The 22154-nt window shown below is 36.9% G+C and overlaps 1 protein-coding gene across 13 annotated transcripts in view; it reads right to left on the bottom strand.

The window, feature by feature from the left end:
* The window catches only part of EPB41L3 (erythrocyte membrane protein band 4.1 like 3), a 139844-nt gene that overhangs the window by 27768 nt on the left and 89922 nt on the right, over positions 1–22154 (bottom strand). For 11 of the 13 annotated variants that reach the window (XM_025165744.2, XM_025165750.2, XM_088130814.1 and 8 more), the window contains exons 10-12: positions 19589–19686; positions 16429–16604; positions 6828–7045 (exon numbers count right to left, since the gene is read on the bottom strand). In XM_025165744.2, coding sequence (XP_025021512.2) covers positions 6828–7045; positions 16429–16604; positions 19589–19686 — 492 coding nt within the window. The remainder of the gene's footprint in view (positions 1–6827; positions 7046–16428; positions 16605–19588; positions 19687–22154) is intronic. The other 2 variants (XM_025165752.2, XM_025165748.2) reach the window with 1 other exon arrangement.

The raw sequence follows: 22154 nt of genomic DNA, 5'->3' as shown, positions 1-22154 counted from the left end.
TAATTTCCTGACTGTTCCTCAATAGATGGGATTATTCCATGAAACCTTGATTGGATTTATGGTACCCTCATCTTCAATATAAAACCATTTTTTTGACATTGAATCCCTTTCAAAGATAAAAGATAATTTAGAACTTCATTTTCATATTTAGCTATTACAAATTTTAAGCTGGATGCAAGTCCATATAAAATCTATCTGCTCTCAAGGAGCAGTAAAGCAAGTAGAATATTTTCTGGTTGAAAAACCACAACTCGTTGGAAGATCTTATTTGAAATAAACTATTTGAAAGTTCATTACATAGTAGCAATTTGTAAAAGACATCATCTCATACACATTGCGTTGTGCCTAACCCTGGGCTCAAGCTACACTTTCAACACAACAAAAATTAAAAAAAAAATTCTGAACATATCAGCACAGACAAAAATGAGGTTCTGAAAGGACTACTGGTGCAGCATTCTAACACTGTTTAGGACTGAAACAATGAACACAAAAAAAGTGTGTTCTATGTCGAGGTACACACCTCTTCCTCTGAACTGTCACTCAGGTCATTTTCAAGTGAAGCACTCAAGGAGGCCGCCTTGGGCTCCAGGTAGCAGAGGCACATTGCCAGGGGAAAGGAGAGAGTAAGAGCATAGGGTACTGAGAAAGAAGCAGAAAGCAAAAAGAAAAAGATGAAAAGGAAACAAGGCACAAGGGAAGGTGAGCGAATGGGAAGGAAATGCTGCACACTTTCTGGCAGGATGTTTGTTTCAGACAGATTTGGAAAGGATAAGTAGCCATCATCATCCAAGAGAGAAGGGAATGATTCTGGAAGTTGCAAGGAGAAAGAAAACAATGTCCCACCTTTTCTGGCTTTTTGCTTATAGCTAAATGCCATGTCATGTTCAACAGAATAAGCTCTTTCTTTTCTAGTGAAGTTCAAATCAGTCTCACCATGCTTTTGAATGGTGCTTTTAAATGATTCACCATCTAATGATTTTTTACTATTCTCCTTGCATCTCCTATGAAGTTTTGTTGAAGATGCAAAAGGAGCAGTTGGTGAGGGGTATAATGAATCAATGCCAAGCAAAGGTGGCTGATGAAAGAAAAGATAGCAAGTGCAAGAGCAAAAGGACAAAAAGAAAATTATAATTGGTTAATTTCCTCTGCATATAAAAGTTAATTACATAAAGTTAAAAAAACCCAAGTTTATCCATTGAATTAATTATACCAATTTCCATGCTGCATGCTATGAGGGCAGCCAGATACAGCAACTTACAAAGTCAACCCATCTGTTAAAATACATTATTAAATATCTTATTTTTAAAAAGTTCAAACATATACATTTTGTGGTTAATTGCTTCATCAGGTTTGTAAACTAGAAATTCTCAAACACAAAGGCTCAAAACCACCATAAAAAGGAATGAAACTATATAGGCTACCATGATCCTTTCTCCTATTAGCACATGCACCATTCTCTTTTCTAACTCAAGTAGCTCTAATTGTATCTTCCTCTTTTTTGGCATTCCAAGGATACAATTTGGCATTTCAAAAAAGAGTAAGAGTGCCATGCAGTCTGCCATTCTCTGAATCCATGACTGTAAATCCGTGGTTCGCCACTCATTCTACTGTTTCCCCAATTTGATCACCACTGTAAAATGGGATAAGGAAATGGAAGAGGAAAATGATGTGAAGAGGTGAAGGCACAAGTACATTCCTGACCATTTCAAGCTTTCTTTCAAAAAATAATGTGTTGTTCTGTAACGCTATGAGTCTTTAACCAACAATTCTTATCAATCCCCATGATTTTTGGAGACGACTACAATATAAAATTTATAAAAATTTGTAATGCATAAGATTAGTTTCAAACTCTGAGGAGTGTGTCTATGGTAGTACCACATATTGCTGTAATGAAAACACTTTATATCACTTTCTCCTTCCTCTATTAGCAAACTTAACTGAGACCTCTTACCAAAATGGGACCACTAATTACAAAAAACCCAAGCAAAAACTCTTTAGGAATAACAATACAAAAACCCAAGGAAGCAAGTCTTCCCTTCCCACCCATCTCCCACAGCCTACTGAGAATCATCCATGGTTACTGCTTACAGAAGGCTATACAGTATACTGGAGAAAATGGAAAATATGAGAGTTAAGAATAAAATGTAGTATTCTGGATAGCTAACTGGAACAGGAAGACTTCAGATTGCAAAATTCTGTTTTAAGTGCCTCTGGTCCTAAACAAGCTCTACCTGAGAAATAATAAGCAATGCCTTATAAAAACACATTTATGAAAATATTATTTTTTTATATTTCAGGCAATCCTATACATGTTTACATTGAAGTATGTCTTATTGCAGTAGATCTGCTTACAGATAAATGTGTATAGGATTGCAGCCTTAATATGCTGATATTTTCTTTTACCTAAATGCTAACATTTTCCTACTAAGAGGCTGTATTCACCTGTGTCTGAATTTTTCAAATTATACTTAATATTCACTGCAAGCGTAAGTAACAGAACAGGAATTCTATATAAACATGACAATTTGTGCTTGCTCCTTGAATACTGATAACCATTTTAATTCTAGTTTATTTTTCTGAAACAGCAACTGGATAATAAAGAACAATTATTTTCAAAATTTCCATCCATGGGGAATGCTGTTTAAATGGATTTGTCTCTAAAGAAACCTTATACATAGAGAATTTCAAGGGGTCTTCTCAACAAGGACTGTCAGTGCTGACTGCAAAAAACTAGTTGATCAGTAAATGGTGGCAAGGATTTTCTGTATCTTTTTGTGGCTGCATAGTGATCAGCCCAGATTTAGTCATCCTTTATTGAGCTTGATTTATGGAGGTTACTAACCATGTCATAAATTATTTGTAACTAATTTCTAAATGGAATTAAGAATTTGGGTTATCAATCTAAAAACTCTAAATGACTTGGGGCTTTGCTACTGGAAAAATTATTTTATTTTTTGCTAAACACTTGATAGCTTTTTAAGGTAAGCTGTTCCATGCTCTGGCATGTCCCATTTGACTGCAGAGGCACTGATCTAAGAAATATGCAGGAACATTGTCTCAGTAACAACACTCTCTATATACAACACCCTTTGCCAAGAAATTAGGTCATCTTGTTCTTACTTCTATTCCATCAACTAGAAATTTCAACCAATGCTTTACTCTATTAATATTACTGACTGCTAGATTCCCCCCCCCCAGTTTTATCTTTGCTGCTTTTAGTACATTGTAACATTTGTAATGATTGATTACTGTTTTTAATGGTTTTTATGTTTTGCAAATCATGAGAGCGATTCCTTTACAGAGGAAAAAAGTAGAGACTAAATATTTTAAATATATAAGTAACACTACACATCCAATACTCCAGAAATTGTGTGCTATGGGAGGTGAGATATATATTGATCAAATGGATTTTCAGATAAAATTGTCTGTTGCTGTTGATCTTCTAATTAGGAATCTTTAACATTTTCCAATAAAATTCCAGAACTCCTACTGACAGAATTAAAACAAAACAAGCAGTATAAAGAAATAATGCTCACTGACTTCAAGACATGTAACATTTAACATAACACGAGTGTCTATTTTTGCTGAACGAGTTCCAGGTTGTGTCTCCTGTAACAGAACAAATGGCAATCTGTGGCTCTCCAGATGTTGCTGATTTGCAATCATAGCATCCTTCACTACTGGGCATGCTGGCTAGGGCTGCTAAGAGTTGGTTCAACTACATTTGGAAAGATAAACATTGCTCATGCCATTATAATGGGCACCAGTTTCAGAAGGACAGAGACTGAAACCAGCCAGCAGGTGATGGCCTTGTCCAAATGGATAGTTTACATATGTTTTGATATAGTTACACATGAAGATATCTGCTCTTAATTCAGTTATATAAAACCAGTTGTGGACTGGGTCCTAAAATAGAAGTAAATCCTTGTTTATGTAGGAAAATATTTATTTCCTAGCACTACTATTTTAGTATATTTTTTTTTCTGAACCTCTTTTCTCATATTACTTAATCCCTTAATAATATATGTATAATTACTACATTGTGACACCTATTTATTTACTGCAAAGGGTAAATATTAAGCACTATTATTTAAATTTCTATATCCCCACACAATTCTTGTAGAAATTTCAAAAAGCAAATAAACATCTTTATTGTTGACAAAAATCAGAATATACATTTGAGGAAGTGTGTAATCCTTAGAATAAGCTGCATTTCCTGCATATTTTCACTTAGTGAATTTTAATTTCCCAATAAAAATTAAAAGAACATCCAACTGAATATGAAAAGCATTGTTATGGCACAACAGTCCTTGCAGCGTAGTTTGCAACTACAAATGCCACTCTTCATTTTTAGCCTATAGTTCAATGAGAAACACAAAGTTGAATATAGTTGCTTCTGCTTATTTTAACAATTTTCGATATTTAGAGATGAATAGCCATTTTAGCAACTGAGCAATTTTTTAAAAAGTATGAATTCATACATTTTGTGAAGATATTGCAATATCAGCCTATGTACCATCTAATCACCAAATTGCTATCACAATGTATACCTATAGGGCAGTCTGTCCTACCTAGGCACTTGAATTCAACTTCCTGAATTCTCAGCTTTTAGCTATGGTGATTCTGGGAGTTCCAGTTTGGAAGGGCAATGCTTTGTGGGGAAGGTTGGCTTATGGCAACAATGCACTCACAACAGCTGCTAATCTCAAACTGCTTTGTTGTAGAAAGAGTGTAGACCAGTATTTCTCAACCTTGGCAACTTTAAGCTGTGTGGACTTCAACCCTGAGAATTTCCCAGCCAGCCATGCAGGCTGGGGAATTATGGCAGTTGAAGACCACACAGCTTAGAGATGCCAAGATTGAGAAACACCAGTGTAGACTATCCCAACTACATCTGCAATATGCTGCAAAACTGCTGGAAAAGAATGGCTGTGGGAGAAATATGTGACATGCAAGCAAGATTATGGAACAGTAAATCTGCATACCTTATAAAAGCATGTTGAAACACAGTGGGTACTTAATGCCTTAAATTCTTGGACTCAAATGCTTAAATTGGGTGGACTTACATCCCAAACATTGATAAGCACTGATTTTATTCTACCAAGTGAAACAGGTACAATGAATCTTGTGCCACTATATATATGTCTGTGAAACTGGGACTAAAGCTAGTCTTTCCAATTAGAGCTGTTCATTCTGTACACTATTTTCTAAAGAAGGTCTACCAATAGACAACTTCTTTGATAACAGGAGACCTGGAATTAGTTAACATAATTTCATATTATGAATGTGAACCCATGGATTAGAGCAAGTCAAATGTTTTAAATACTTGGGCACAGTATTTCAGGCCTCTAGGAAATTAACAGCCTAGGTAAACTATGCCACCTTCTACTGCCTAAAACAGCACACTAGCAATAACTAAATTTTATAGACAACAGGGGCAAATTACATTCCAGCAGTAATCAAACTGTTTATGGCTAAAACAGTTGCCCATCTATTATATGGGATACAACTTGGTCCATATACAAACGTAAGGGCTTATGAAACCATTCAACTGAATTTCCTTAGGACTTTGTTGGGTACTCCAGAATGTACCCCTAATGCAGTCTTGAGGCTTGAAGCTAACGTGCCAAATATTAAGGCCCAGGCCTGGACTAGGATTCTAATCTCAGGACTCAGAATCACATTTGACCCTATAGGCCTGATGCCTCTGCTGTTGTCAAACACCTACCAATCTCATTGGCACCATACCTATATAGAAGAACTTTGCAGTCTTGGCCTCTCTGCTGAATATTTAGGCCAATTAACCATTGAGAAGGCCAAATCGATAGTAAAAGAAAGAATCAGAGACACTGATTGCCAAAATGATATCACCAGTGCTCCTGAATTCTATCACCAAATGTTAGATAGCCACAAGCCCCCTACTACAGGGTATCTATACAATCTAACTCTAAGCAAATATAGATCGGCCTTTTCCAGAGCCAGCTTGATGCCCTCCCTTCAGCACTGCTGGCAGGAAGATTTCATGGGACTCCTTATTTACAGAGACTTTGCCCTTGTGGATCCGAGGAGGTAGAAACTCTTGCCCATGTCCTCATATGGTATCCTCTTTATGATGCCCCAAGACGTGCTTTGTTCTCCCCAATCATCTCTAAATTTGAGGGTCATACTAATAAATTTTATGCTTATTACTAACTCTACATTCACATACCAGGTGGCCAAATATCTTCATCAAGTCATGCAATTGGGCAAAACTTTTAATTAGGTATGTTGTTTTATTATCTTATTGTTTTCTTTTTTTCTTTGATAATGAATTGCTGTACCAAACTATTTCTCTTCTCCTACTGTAAAAGCTGGTCAAAGACTGTAATAAAGACATTTGAATATTTGATTTCACATGAATTGTGACAATAATGTAGAAGTAAAGAATGCCAAAACCTACACTGATATGCCCTCTAGTTTATTTTATGCTAGTAATACTGATTCTAAGATCAGGAAAAAAAAGAAAGCACTCTTATGATGATAAATGATTCAAAGGCAATTCAAAAAGGCGAATAAAATACAGTAACGCTTGAAAATGTCAACTGGAGATTTGTTTACACTGTAGAGCATCTAACACATTCAAGTGAAACATATTCTCTATATAAAACTAAAAGCGCCAGTGTTCATCTTAAAATTCACAGAAAAACAATACTGACGGAATCACAAATTATTTATTACTGAATACTGGCCATTTGCCACTACTTTCTTATGTTTCTGTCACCAAAATTACTGTGGCATTTCTAATATTGCTTAGTCATCAGAATGAAATTAAAAATACAGAACTGTACCTTAGTATCGTGCCGTACCGCTGAAACCGGAGTGACTTCCTCTGCTTTCTTTTTTATCTGTTCATCATCTTTCTCTTCTTCTGCTTTCTTCTCTGGAGTCACAGTGCTTATCAAGTTGGTTTGGGAGATGCCCTTTGTTGTCGCGTACTGGCCAGTACCAACCTCTGCAGCAGACATAGAATCCTTCATGTACATGTCATGGCTTTCATTCACTGATGCTAAAAGCAAATGCAATTCGAAGAGGTGAAATCTTAAACAGATGCTTCATTAAACTAAGTAAAGCTACATTATGGATTAATTATTTAATCCTGTGCAGGTCTACCTAAAAGTAAATCTCATTAAATTCAATGGGATTTATGTCCAGGCAAGTGAGCACAGGCCTACAGCATAAAGCAGTTTGCCAGTAAAATGGAAGCATCATGTTTCTAAAACATGCAGAAACATAAATGCTAAATACCTTTACAAACCGATAAAATTAATATGCATGTATGTATATACATATACATATATTATATTAAGGTCTGATATATATTCACATGCATGCAGATGCTTTTTAACACAGAATCTTCTTTCCTAAAGTTAGCTCCTAGAATAGATAGCACCAAAATAATGAAATTATCTGAGCACACTACAGTACCCTTGCATAAAAGAACCTAAGTGATGATACAGATGATTAATATGTACAGCTGGAAAGTACTTTCTTAAAAAAATTAATTAGCAATCAGAGGCAATATAAACAAAATTAACTCAAAATGCAAGGTATTATGAGCTTGAAATATAGTCCCAAAGACTATATCACTAATTCACTGGAAAGAAGAAAAAAAATTAAAGAATAGGTTAAAAAGTAATTTATAGAAAGAAAAAAAATGGCCATTTCACCAAGGCTTTATTATACCAACTTGAAACACACTAATATGCAAGGCATACATTTGGGCTATACAAAGCAAAGGAAAGAGATTAACGATTAGAAAACAGGTGCTTCATATGCACTCCCAGGTGTTGCAAAGTACTTCTTCCAAATGCTTTGCACATATAAATACAGCAATATTATTTTCTAATCAAATACCGACTTGTACATTTTTCCCCCAAAGATTCAAATACTGTATGAATCATTCCCTCTTGCATAAAAACATCAGCCTCCCAAACTCAGCTGCATTTTCTTCAAGGTTGTACACTTATGGTTAAAACAGTTGAAAATTATTTGTATAATTAAGCCCTTGTATGACTAGAGCAGTTTCTCAACCTGCGGAATTCTGGGAGTTGAAGTCCACACATCAAGTTGATACAGTTGACAAACTCTGGACTAGATTACTAATGGGTATTTGGTTGGGTTGAAAAGTTACATTGTGACATGGGAAAGTCCCTTTAAATCTCTGTCCCTGCTGTGAACTTGATTAGAAATGGATCCCAATGCAATCTTCTTCAAAGCAATCATGCCCCTCCTCATTTCAGTCAAGAAAAGAGGGTGGGCTGCTAGTTGACCTTATTTCCTTTTAGGTTGTAGTCCAGCTGTCAGCCCTTCAAGGTAGACCAGACTTGGACACCAAAGTTAGGAATACTAAAACTACTGTTATTGCAGGGTACAGTAACAGAATCTTGCAAATCTGAATGTGCTTCCCCCCACACTGCCTTTATCCTAAAGTGAAGTAGTGTGGGTCAAGTCTGAGATGTTTTCTCAAATTACATTCCTGCTTTGAACTCAGATCTCTCTTATCTGATCGTTTTCTTGGCTGCAGCTCTTCCTCCTATTCCTAATGGTTAATCTCATAGCCCATTACATCAGCCAAGGAAATCAAGGTGACTGTGACAGAGAGTTGTCCAACTTTAAAGTCTTGTTATAAAATGTGAGATCAATTGTTAAAACATCTATTAGCTACTAACATCTCCCAGCTCGGTCCACCAGAATCCTCTATGTTGTATTAGGCTAGGCCTGGAGGGCTGGGAATATGGCCACAGTCTACAGGATTCCCCCCCCCCCCTTTTACTGTAATGTTATAAATCATGATACATTGTACTATTTCAATGCAGTAAAGTTTATATAAAACAGGCAGTCCTCAGGTTATGACCATTTGTTCAGCGACTGTTCAAAGTTATGGCCGTTGCAGTGCCCCTGCAGTCACGAGAACAAAATTTGGCTACCTGGCAACCAGCCCACACTTACGACCAGTTGCAACATCCCGTGACCACAGAATCGTTATTTGCAACCATCCCTGCTGGCTTCCCCTAAGCAAAGTCAATGGAAGCCAGCAAAGAAGATCGCAAGTCGCTGGGGTAGGTCTACCCCCCAGGCCTTTCTTCGTTAGCACTGCGCCCTCCCTCCCCTTCACTTGCACATACCCCACAACCTCTTTCCTTGGCCTCCCTGCAACTGCACACCCCCATGCCCTTTCCACAGCCTCATTGTGATCACACGCACTGCATCCCCTTTTTCCTTGGCCTCCCTGCAATCGCACACATGCACGCACGTACCCCACACCTTCTTTCCACAACCTCCCTGGGATCGCACACCCGCATGCATGTGCCCTGTGCCCTCCTTCCATGGCCTCCCTGCGATCACATGCACTCTGCACCCTCTTTCATTGGCCTCCTTGTGATCGCATACAAGCACGCACGTACCCTATGCCTTCTTTCCACAGCCTCCCTGCCATTGCATGCACCCGCTGCCCTGTCCTCAGCATCCCTGCGATTGTACACCTGCATGCACATACCCCGTGCTCTCTTTCCACAGCCTCCCTGAGATCACATGCACCTGCAACAGCTCCCTGAGATCACATGCACCTTTCAACAGCTTCCTTTCGATCACAGGCACATACACATGTACCCTGCGCCCTCTTTCCTCAGCCTCCCTGCACTCGCACACCCACCCACCTTGCACCCTCTTTTCCCAGCCTCCCTGCAATGGCATACACTCCACGCCCTCATTCCCTGGCCTTCCTGAGCTTGCGCTATGCCAAGCACCCCCTCCCCCCTACAGCACCTTCGTAGTCCTTACTTGGGACTCCCTCCGCTTTCCACCTAATAACCCAGGTATCTTGGGTTACAACAACCAGGACTGCCTGGATTGCCATCACTAAGTGATGTGGTCACATGATGTCATACTTTATGACCGCATTGCTTAGCAACAGCAATCCCAGTCCCGATTGCAGTCGTAACTCAAGGACTACCTGTATGCTTAAAATTAACGTTCTATTATTTAAAAAGCTCTACGCTCTCTCCCCCTTCAACACTGAAAATAAAATATTTTGAAAATAAAAATAAAAAAGTAGAAGTATTGAAAATAAAAAAAGTAGAAGTTCTATTAGTATTAATTGCCATTTAAGATGCCAGTGTTACAAGCATACGATTATTTAACTTTTCATCCAAAACTGAATATAAGATAAAAAAAGAACCACTGCAATTCACATCAAAGTATTAGTTATGTAACAATAGTTTGTCCTGAACTAATTATTTAAGATCTCCACTGTATTGTTATTTTATGTGTGTGTGTGTGTGTGTGTGTGGATGGATGGATGGATGGATGGATGGATGGATGGATGGATGGATGGATGGATAGATAGACAGACAGACAGACAGATAGATAGATAGATAGATAGATAGATAGATAGATAGATAGATAGATAGATAGATAGATAGATGGAAATAAAAATAGATGAAGCAATTTAATTAATTAATTAATTAATTATTATTAACCCCCCCTCTTTTAGGTGTTTTAACTTTTGTTAAATTTGCTTCATTTTCATTTTCTCTCACTGATCAGAAGCTTTATCCAGCTGTCTGCAATACTGAATGCTTGCTGCTGATATACTGATATTTAACCCCATCCTGACAGATGACCTCACTCAGTGGCTCTTGAGTGGGGAGAAAATCAAGCCCTGAGGCACAAAAAGACAAGGGCCAAGGCTAGGCTCTCTCCCCCTTCAACACTGACTGGAATAGCCCTGGAGGAAGGAGAAAAACCACCATAACACTGTGCCCCCCATTCCCAATCCTCTGAGTTGGTTCAGAAGGATACTATGATTGACTACCCTGAAGGCTGCTTGGAGATCCAGGAGATCCACCCCCATATCTGCCCACAATAGGTCATCCACAAGCATGTTCAATGACATCACAGTATTATGGCTAGGACTGAAACCCAACCGATAGGGATCCAGACAATCTGTTTCCTCCAGAGCCTAAAATGAAAAATTTGGTGACAGGTTGGAAATTGTTCAAAATCATTGGGTTCAGCAATGGCTCCTTGAAAATGGGGCAGACTCCTGCTCCCTTAAGTGTGGATAGAATCAACCCCTTCTTCAAGGATGCATTCATCACCACTTGGACCCTGGCAATTTGTTACAAGACAATGGACACAGGATTACTCCCTCTTTTTTCAGCTGTTGTTGGGCCTAGAAGGTCACGAAGATCAACAGATACATCTGGCAGAGAAGACTTAGATTGCACTGGAAACTACAACTGGAAGGTCCAATGTGGCAGGAAACAGAATCTCCTTTGTCTTGGGGATCATGGTCTATTGATATTGGTAGCAATTCATGGGAATGGGTGTCATGGCAGTTCATGGGGATGAGACTTGTGTAGGAATTTCAGATGGAACTGATTGACAAGTTGTGGTATATGGACATCCTTTGACCCATCCCACAAATTCTCTAATTCAGGGTAGCCCTTCAAATGAATAAGGTATTATAAACATGCCCTTCAATATGTAGAATCCAGAATATATTCCACCTCACTTTTCTCTTCCCCATCTCCATCTATCTGAACCAGGGCTGGGGGAAGCACAATGCAAGGGACATAAACAAGGAGTGACTGGTTACATACTCGATGTAGCTTCATTGAAGCATGGAATTATAGACAGAAGAACTCTGGGTTAACAATGTGTAACTGGGAAGGGGCCAATAAACTTTGAGTCTAGCTTCTTGGATGGGCAAGAAGGTAAAAACTTATTGGAAAGCCATGCCAAATCCTTCACCATAATCTTGGTGGTATCTTGTCTGTTTGCATCTCTGGCATGCATGTACACAGCCTTGGCTAAATCTAACTTTTCCTTTAAGAGGAACTGAGCAGCCCACTTCTCCTGGAAAAAGTAAGAGGTTTGAGGAACAGTGCAGACAAAAGCTGAGGGCAAACTGTGGGGGTAATAGCGGTAGACTGTTTGAAGAAGAGAGATGTCAAGTAGTTCTGGACAAATTCTGTAAGAGGCAATAATTTAGTCCATTTGTTCTGATGGCAAGAAACACAGAAGTGAAAATACTGTTCAAGTAATGGGTTTGTTTTCTTCAACTGCTCATCAGATTGTAGATGATGAGAGGATGACAGATTAATATGAATGTCCAGTAAGATGAACAGGGCCTTCCAAAGATATGGGTAACTGCAAAGCAATCAAAGACTGATCTGTCCATGACAAAGGACAAACAGTAACATCCCCCAACTCCAGATCATTTTGCCACTGCCCCAAGACAAAAACCAGATCCATTGTATGATACCCACTGTGCGCTGGGACCCTGATGACTTGGGTCAGGTCCATGGTGGCCATGAACTCCCGAGCTGCTTCATATTCACAGGGAAGGCAGGTTGAAGTCTTCTAGTTCCTTAAGTCTAGGAAACTTACCCTCAACTCAATCACAGTGTCAAGCAGCTGACACAGGGAAACTGCTATGCAGCAGGGATGCCAGTATAGTAGCAGCAATCCCATCTACTCCCCAGAGCCCAACTTCACAAACAGAATCTCACACCTGAATAATGTGCAGAGCAGCATTTCTGAAAGTGACAAGAATCCCCTGTATGACAATAGACAGTCTCCATGCCTGTTGCCACAGAGAGATCAGTTTCCCTGTTTTAGATGGGCAATTGCTGTAAACCCATGTAGAAATGGAAGATTAGGTAAAATGAACTAGTCTAGGTGTCTAATGCATCCAGATGGTTTCCTGAACGCATTTGCTTCATCTGTCAGCAATACTAGGTGACTGATACTATTGCTCCTAAGTGCCTTTTCCCTCCAGCCTAGCTAAACTAGGAGTGAGGTTCTTTTTAAATCCCACCTGAAATCCTATGCCATTCTGCATACCAGGGTTTCTGGGAAATGTTTTTTTAAATAACAGGTTCTGTGGCCTGAGAAAATTTGAAATCCTTTCCACTAGAGCATATCTGACAGATGACCATCCAGCTTCTATTTGAAGTCTTCTAGCAAACAAGAACTCAGAATGTCTTCTGGCGGTCTGTTCTACTGATTGGCAGCTCGTATCCCTCCTGAGGTCTAGCCAGAGCTTCCTTCCTTGTGGTTTTAACCCACTGGTTCCGGTCCTGTCCTCTGGGAAAACAGAATAAGCCATTTCCTCTTCTGTGTGACAAATCCTTCAGATATTTAAAGACAGCTACCATAATTTCCCATCCCTTAATATTCAGATCCTTTAACCATTCCTCACAGAGCTTGGATCAAGAGTTTTTATCGCATATAGCCTATCTTCATCATTTTTCATGAAAAGAATCTATGCATGCAAATGCTGAAAATTAGTTCTCAATCTATCATTATGCAAGACTTCTGTTCATACAAGAAAGAGTTTCCTATCCCCTCTTCATCTTCCAGCATGTCTCCTGAATTCTCCAGAACAGATTTGGAAAATTCGGTTAAAAGAAGCTGCAATGGAGAGAGAGGATTCAGTCTGCCATGAGAAGGATGCTGTTGGATATAATTTCAGTATTTTAATATAGGTGAGTTCTTTTCTGGTCTATGAAACAAGTGCAATTAGCTCTAGGATGTACAAATAATTTAAGACTACATGAAATAAAGGTATAAAAATTCTGTATTAAGAGATGAAAGCTAGCACATAATACTCTTCTTGCAGTAAATGTATTATGCAATAAAGTAAGTAGAAGCACAATGAATCCATATTATATGGGAAAAATAAAATTTATATAAATGAATAAAAAAGTTTATTGTACATTTGCAAGTAGTGAGCTTCATGAATCCAAAGGATTATGATTTGGTAGTTTAGCTGAACGAATCCGACTTTTGTTACAGACAGGTCATTTATGGTTCCATGGAAGAAAATTGGAGCGTAAATACAATTACAGAGTTGGAAGAAGCCACTTAGATCAGTGATTCCAACCTTATGTTCTGAATAACCGTCTTTCCCAAAGCATAGCCTCCATAGCATGGAGTCACAAGACAATGGATGAAGGATTGCTGAAGAGTGCAAATTCTTTCTCAACAAACTTATCAATTTGATGCAAAAGTATGCTGAATTCAAAGGAAAGCTACAGTTCCAGAGCCATTCACTCAACCTGAGTGTCCTTTTTGTCTTTTTAACACATCATATCTGCCTTTCAAATAAGAATAATCATGCCTGGAAGGCACATGGTTTCTATGCAAAGCTTTGACCCTTAGTCTGCAGAGTGAATTGCACAGAATGGAAGAGAGAAGAGAAACTGCAAGAATGGGGAGAGGACCTTCTAAGCACCAGGCTGGAAAGAAAAAGGCAGATGGACCATGATTTGTTATCTTGCTGCTGCTATGCTCAGAGAAAGAATTCCAAAAGCAACTTATAACTTGCTAGTGTTTTGCAAGCTGCAGCATTTAACAGGAGTTTAAGAGAGGCCAATTTAAGGGAAGGAAATGATACACTTTTCTTTTGGTGATTAAGAGTGGGTGTCTTCAAAAATAAAACTCAGATTTCAGGAATTCTGCCAAAACAAGCAAGTTCATCCTTTACTTTAAATATATGAATTATTTTATTGGACTTTTTTGTTGCTGATTTCCAAAGTTCTAAGTTCTATCATCGTTTTAATTATTAAAGTAATTGAACTTAATTATTAATAACGGCATATTTATTTCTGGCCCAATCCCATTTTTATTCATGGAGAGTAGAATCACATAGATTCATTTTAAGGGTATCATGGAAATGCAGTTGGAAAGCCCTTGCAGTACTGGAATCCAAATTATTAAATTTAATAATAAAAATACCCATACTGAGTCATTCAGATGACTCATTCAATATTTTCAGGCCCATGTCTATTCAGTTTCCGCTAAGTCCTTTAGCTCTCCTGGCTAAATGTCATAACTACTCTGTTTTTTACTTGCCATCATGAAACTTACTGATACCAATTTGTAACATAAAGAAACAGACTCTGAATAATAATTTGAATGGTATGTAATAAGCAATAGTACCAGACTTCTTTCCATGTTGGTCACTTGTATGAACATATGCTAACTACTATTTTGGTATCTTGACTGAAAATACTTTCTGATCACCAAGAGACATCTAACTGAATGCAAAGATTAAGAATGGATAAATTGGTCACTTTTGGTTTTCCCTGACTTGTCCTTTTTCCAAACTTAGTTTTATTCTTTCTACCTTTGACATTTTATGGAAGTCCACATGAAAATCTGCACCAACTGACATACTTCTTCTAACATACACATCTGTAGGCAATTTTGCCTAATATATATAAACTATGTTTCCTAATGCAAAGGTTTTTTTTAATATTAATCATTCAAATATAGTGATTTATAAAAGAGAATATATGTAGCTCAGGATTGAACTGTGGTCCTTAACACTTGGTTGACAAAAATGTTTGCTTGCAGACGTTTCATTATCCAGCTAGGTAACATCATCAGTGCTAGCGAGTATGGGGTTTGTTCCCTGTTTATATACAGTAGCTTGCCCTGCCAGTGTTGGTGGGGCTGGGACTTTCTCCTTGGTCGTTCCTTGATTAGGGTATTGTTTTTATAATTGTTTGTCTGGTGTTAATCCTTGTTTATCTGGGTGTTGGCTGCTGGAGAGGATGTGTACTGGTCTTTTTGTTTCCTTCTTAGCTTTTTTATTGTCTCTTTTGAATGGTGGGTAAATGTGGTTTATCTCTATGTGTCTACTGGTAGCTGATTTGTTTGAATGCCGAACTTCCAGGAATTCCCTAGCATTTTTGGATTTAGCTTGGTCTAGGATGCTCACAGTTTTCCAGTTGAAACTATGGTTTGAGTCTGTCCATGTGTTGCGAGATTAAGGAGATTTCATTATTCAGACGAGTACATCCCACACTCACTAGCACTGATGATGTTGCCTAGTTGGGTAATGAAACATATGCAAGCAAACAATCAAGCTCAGAGAGAGCACCAAGGACTCCACACAGTGATTTATTTTTGTGAACTGGGGAATTCTATCATAAACTTTGGAAAAACATAAATACCATAGTAGGACTACATTCAGTTTGCACACTGCGTCAGTCAACATTGAAATACAAGCTGAGTGAATTTACCACCCTAGCAATGATAGCTACAGCACTCTGAAAAGCACAAAAGAAAGGTAAAATTTCAGTAGCAGGAAGAACAGCAGCAGCTAAAGTAATAAATGAGGAGGACTGCAATTTTAGTCTTCCACAGCTTTTATGAACTGCCACATGATTAAGCCAAGAAAAGCAGAAGGGCAAATATTTATTTAACAGGCATTTTATAATGAATGACATATCATGCATATACTTACAAGCGTAATCCAAAGAAGCTCAGGGGACATGAGATTACAAGATACTTAAATCTGTCCTCTAACCCAATGTTTTATTTAAAAAGAAAATGAGACAAAGCTCCAAGGAAAGACCATTAAGAATATCTTACCGCCATCTAGGCTGCGGGACATAGTGTAGCGTTTGCTTGATGAACGTTCAAAGTAAGGTGCAGGGCGGTCAATCAGTGCACTAGCCCTTCTTGTTTGGGCTTGTGTTCTTCCACTATAGCGAAACTTAGAACCTAGTGTAAGGAACTTTTTTGGAGGAGCTTCTGGTAGCAAGAGTCTAGAATATATCACACAGGACAAAGGTTACAAATGACTGATTTTCTAAGCTGAAATGAAAGATCGTGTTTTCAAAGCTATTTTCCCCTGTTCTTGAATTGAAGAGAGGTGATCTTTAGTATCACTTTAAACAACATTAAAAATGCAGCGTACAACAAACACTATTGTCGAATAGCAATTATACAATGGTGTATGGAATATTCCAAACTTTAAATGTGGTTGTCAGATGGATCTGTTACTTTAATAAACATAGATTATAAACTTTTCACAGCAATACTTGCAAAGAGAATAAGTTATGTTTTTAAACAAAATGATACATCCTGATCAGTCTGGATTTGTAGATAAGAAATATCAGACATATTCTGAATGTACTGATAAGAGATTTTTTTAAAAAGTCAGATGGGTAGTCACAAACTTTAAATTGTATTATCATGCCAGTTGCTTAACATGGATTCCAGAGTAGATTATATCTCCTAACAGCTTGGCTCCCTATACCAAAAGGGGCAGGACTTTCAAATGGTCTGCATAAATATATTTCAGCTGATACAAACAGAAACTAATGGTCTGTAAGAGATCATGTAATAATAAGTAATGTACTGAACATCTAGGATAAATACAGAAGAGTAAACCCAAATTTCTCCCCTTCTGCTTCACTATTAAATGTTTATTTCTATGAAGAGGAAAGCGTTAAGAAATTCACTCAGCGGAGATTTAATAATTTAGATTGCAAGTTTAAATTATTACTAAAATGAAGATAAAATCTTTTGCAACTCTTACTTACAGTCTACCAGATTGGTTTCAGATTGAATATACTGAATTCAATTACTTATTCAAATAAGTAATACAGTGCTAAAAAGAATTGCAGAAACAAGGGGAATATTAAGAGGCCTGACTGAATTTGAAAATCTTATAATATGCAATCTGGGACATTTACTAGGCTTTATCTATAAACTGCTGGTGAAGAATGATTCAGAATCTGCACAAGTCAAAGACTGAATCATTAAATGGATGCAGAATTAGAATGCAGTAACAGAGATGCAATCATGTAATTGCAACAGAGGAACATTAAATTTACTCTGAATATTGTACTTAGAGAAAATTGTTATGTTCTCTCATTGGTACATTACTCCAGTTCTGATTGCTAAAACAGACAATTCATTTTCTAAAAATTGCTGGAAATATAAACAGTAGGTCAGATCTTTTTTTTTTTTTTCATATTTGCTGGCAATGCTATAAAACTGAACATTCTGAAAAATGATTTATACTAGAATAAAACAAATATTAAAAGCTGAATTCCCATTTGAACCTGCAATATTCTTATTAAACTTTACTAAACCATAGATCCCTTCACAGTATGCCAAAATAGCATTGTGTATGCTAATTGTTATTATATGCTTTTTACTGGAAAGGTTGTTTGATCTCCTCAATGGATGAATGGCTCAATAGGTTGTGGAAGTATGCTTCAATGCCTAGAATAACTTCAAATCTGAGGCACCATTTGGTTCAAACTGGAAAGCATTCCTGGAGTATAACTTGATACATGGATTTATATCACATCCAAAATGGGTGTTTTTCTATATAGAGAGCTTATAATTTAATTTTACTGGATATCAAAAACAGAACAGATTTTTACTAACATGGATTGAATTTATTATAGCCCATAATTTTAGTTCGTGATTATTGACTGTGTTGACCAATATTCTCAATATTCATTTTTAGTTCAAAGTTTAACAGTAATTTTTAGTCTGTTAAAGCAATATAATACTTTCAGTTAGCTACAACTATGTTATACTGGAAAATTATAATCTTCATGACATTTCTAAGTTTCTCGTTCATTCAACAGTATTTTAGTTTTTATTCTCTCTTCATATTTTCTTTTTATGTATGTTTATATACCTCTTAAAAGTTTCAATAGAAAATTTTTAAAAATCATAATTTTGAGTTTGGAACAATTCTTATATATCGTTAAACATGTTTCCAATAAGATTAAAACAATCTGTTTTGTGCTCTAATCGCTTTGAATTCAAAATGTTTTTTATAACATTAATGATTATTTTGACGACAATTCTTAATCAGCAAATGCTAATAACCAGGGTTTTTTTTAAAGAAAAGCAGGTATTTTTTCTAGCAATTTAGTGCAGCATTTATCTTGCTTAATTATATACATTAGACTTTTTGAGCTCTCTAAATACTATCTATACAATATAACTGTGATACTGAGATGTCACAAACATGGAACTGCCACAGAACTCATTCTTGATTGTCAAAATGGAATCCTCGATGTAACGTATCTTTGAAGAAGAAGATATTCTGAAATACCTGTTCTCCCATGTCAGTAGCACATTTCCTCTGTCATAGATAACATTATTCCAAAAATACATAATCCCAATTTCCTTTGCTTATTCAATTTAATCTAAAATCATTATTTCTCAACCATGGGAATTCTGGCAAATTTACTACCTGTGAAAGTTCTGCCATAAGCAAGTTCCTGAATATGAATGTGGAGGGTTAAGATAGTCATGGCTGATATGAAATCTAACACAGTGAGTATAACATTAGCAACATGTCATCCCACACTTAACTATTGGTGCCTTCAAGTCAGTTTTGACTTCTGGCGACTGCCTAGAAGGGTCCCTGCAGTTTTCCTGGTAACATTTTTAGAAGCCTTTTTCCTAGAGAATGACAGACCCAACGTCATCCAAATGGCTTTGTGCCTCAGGCAGGACTAGAACTCACAGTCTCTTGGTTTCTAGTCTAGTGCCCTTAACCACAACACCAAACTGGCTCTCAACTATTCTTTCGAGAATTTATTTACATTTTGTGAAGAATAGATCTGGCATGTTTCTATTAGATTTTTAAGCGGACAGCCGTGATCAGAGGTCAAGAAGAATGTTGTACAAATACCTGTTTATATACCTTTGACCAATTTATTCTTCTTTCATTGTGACATACTTAGAAGCAAACCATTACAAAGGAACTATATACCTGAAAAACGTATGATGTTCAACACATACTTTCCACAGACGTTTTGCAGCACGATGATTTGGTAGTTTAAATCCAATTGTACTTTCAAACTGCTCAAACTAGGAAAGAAAAGAAATTTCATTAATTTCTTATGAAAAATATATGAAATATATAGCCTACTTTACAATAAACCCTCTTTATATATTCATACTGATATGAACATATTACTTATAAATGGACTAGGGATTCATACTCAGGGTTGCCACTGTAGGAAAGTAACAGGTTAATTACAAATTACTTGGGCCCTGAATTTTATCTGAATCTTAACCTCATGCCTTTTTTCTTGCTGTTTCTTTTACCTTATGTTCTTATTTTGAACTATCAATTATTGTAAGAGCACCAATTTAATTTGATCTGATGTAGGCAAATAGCTTTCAGAACAGTCTATAGTAATCCATGAAATTTTACTTAGTTATTTTATGAGAGGGCAACCTCTAGCCTACATATGAAAATGTAGCAGAGAGAGAGAACAATTAAATATAATGCCATAAAATGTCATATACTGGGTTATTAACCTACAATTAAAAACAAATAGTAAGTTTTCTGCTTTAAACATAATCGGAAGAACTATGGATTGATGGAAGCCAGAATCTGTGGAAATATGCAAGGCCATGATGGTCATCTCAGGTTTCATAAACCTGACTTGGAAAACTGGGATTAAATAAATTTGCCTATGAATTATATGCTCAGTAATTAAGCATGCTATTACCCATCAGTACATTTCTATATATTTAAAATAGAGTGTTAAAAACAAGCAGAAACCAACATTATATTCTGCTGAACTTACGTAACATCCAGGACTGCCATCTCTTGTTTGTTAAGGGCTTGAGTAGATGTGACATGATTAATGCAATTAAATACTGAATGAATATGTATGCATTTTATGGATATAATTTTATTAAGAATTTTTATTATAATAGTAAAATCTAATGCAAACCAAACTTAAAGGAAGAGAATACTGTAGAAACGATAAAAAGTGGAAGGAAAAAGAAAAAAAGAGAAGAAAAAAGTAAGAATATAATAAAGAGAAAAGAAATATATAAAGAAGTGACTTCCGACCTTCATCATAGTATAAACAAATTTAGTGACTCTTCACTCCCGCTAAGGTTACAAACATTTATCTCTTCATCCCATATCCCATCCCTTATCTCTAGGCAAATCCATAAAACATCATCTTTTCAGTTCTGGTGTCAGCAGAAAGTTCATAAAGAGCTGCCAGAAATAACAACATATCTTGTTGTAACCTTGATCAAATAAACCAACTTTATATTCCTTCCTTTTACTTCTAACAGTCTTAGTCTTTAGTTCATTCAAATATTGTCACAGGATTTCTTCATTTCTTCTTTGTCCCATCACACAGTGTTCTTAAAGACTTTAACAAGCCTCTTTTGTAAATTCAATAGGAAAAAAATTATCCAGGTCACTCTCTTGGTTTGTCATTTGTATTTCCCTTTTGAATTTTAAAACATCTACCATTTCTTTTGTAGATCCAATGAAACATCATTTTCCAAGTCATTCTCTTGGCCTGTCAGTTGTAAATCTACTTTCAGTATCATCTCTATCTTGTCAGATAAAATTTGTTCCACATCAGTCATTTCTTCAATAACACCTTTTGGACATAGTCTATCCATAGAAGCAGACATCATTACTGACAGTGTTGATATTATGGCTACTAATTTCTGATTTCATTCTTCAAAAGTCTCCTTCGGTATTTTGTTACGTTTTGCATTTATATACTCACATTTTTTCCCCTTAACCTAATATCTTTAGTCCCCTCTATTGTCTAGTTTTTAAATCATGAGGTTACATATCGCTGTTATGTTTTCCAAAAACCAACAGATCTATTTCCCACCAGAAGCTGTTTGTTCTTTACAATTAATTCTAAAGTCTTATTGTAAAAGTTTCAGTATTCCAAATTTATCTGAACCCTTAGTCGGTTTATAACTTTCTAAGATCAAAATTTAATTTAGCTTCTTGCTATTTATTTCAGATTCTTTAAGTCCTTAAGCTTACAATTAATTTTTCTCTTTTCAAACTGTCATTCCGAAGGTCACTGACAGCTTTAAAATGGTTAATAGGAAATTTCCAAAAGTGATTATTAAGTGAGGCTTGCAAACTTAAGTATCCTTTAAAAGACTTCACCACGGTTTCAAGCAAGATGGTGCATCCCTTTGTCTCCCAGTGCTCAAACCCGTGGAAAACCGCTGTCCTGCAGTCTCCTCATGAGAAGCAGCCATCTGGAACACATGTGGGTGATCTCCCATCCTCTCCTTATCCAGAGAGGTTCCAAGGAACCAGTCTACTCATCAGTTCCTTGGTCTTTCCTGAAGTCATCAGCTTCACTTTTGCAGAGCTGTCTTCAGTTTGCCATTCCTCCACTGGAAGTCCTCCAATATGTATGGATTTTTTAAAATAGCAGACACTAAGGCTCTACTGTCTCGCCACTCCTATCTGATATCTATATGAAGCCGCTGGTCGAGCTCATCTGTCAGCATGGGGTGTGGTATCATCAGTATGCTGATGATAC

This window comes from Python bivittatus, unplaced genomic scaffold (assembly GCF_059951505.1).
Source record: "Python bivittatus isolate LINGU-HERP-01145 unplaced genomic scaffold, Pbiv_v1 ctg000840_np1212, whole genome shotgun sequence".
In the NCBI taxonomy this organism is placed as follows: Eukaryota; Metazoa; Chordata; class Lepidosauria; order Squamata; family Pythonidae; genus Python; species Python bivittatus.
Note: the sequence above shows the minus strand (reverse complement) of the source record. Positions and strands in the feature narration are given on the sequence as shown.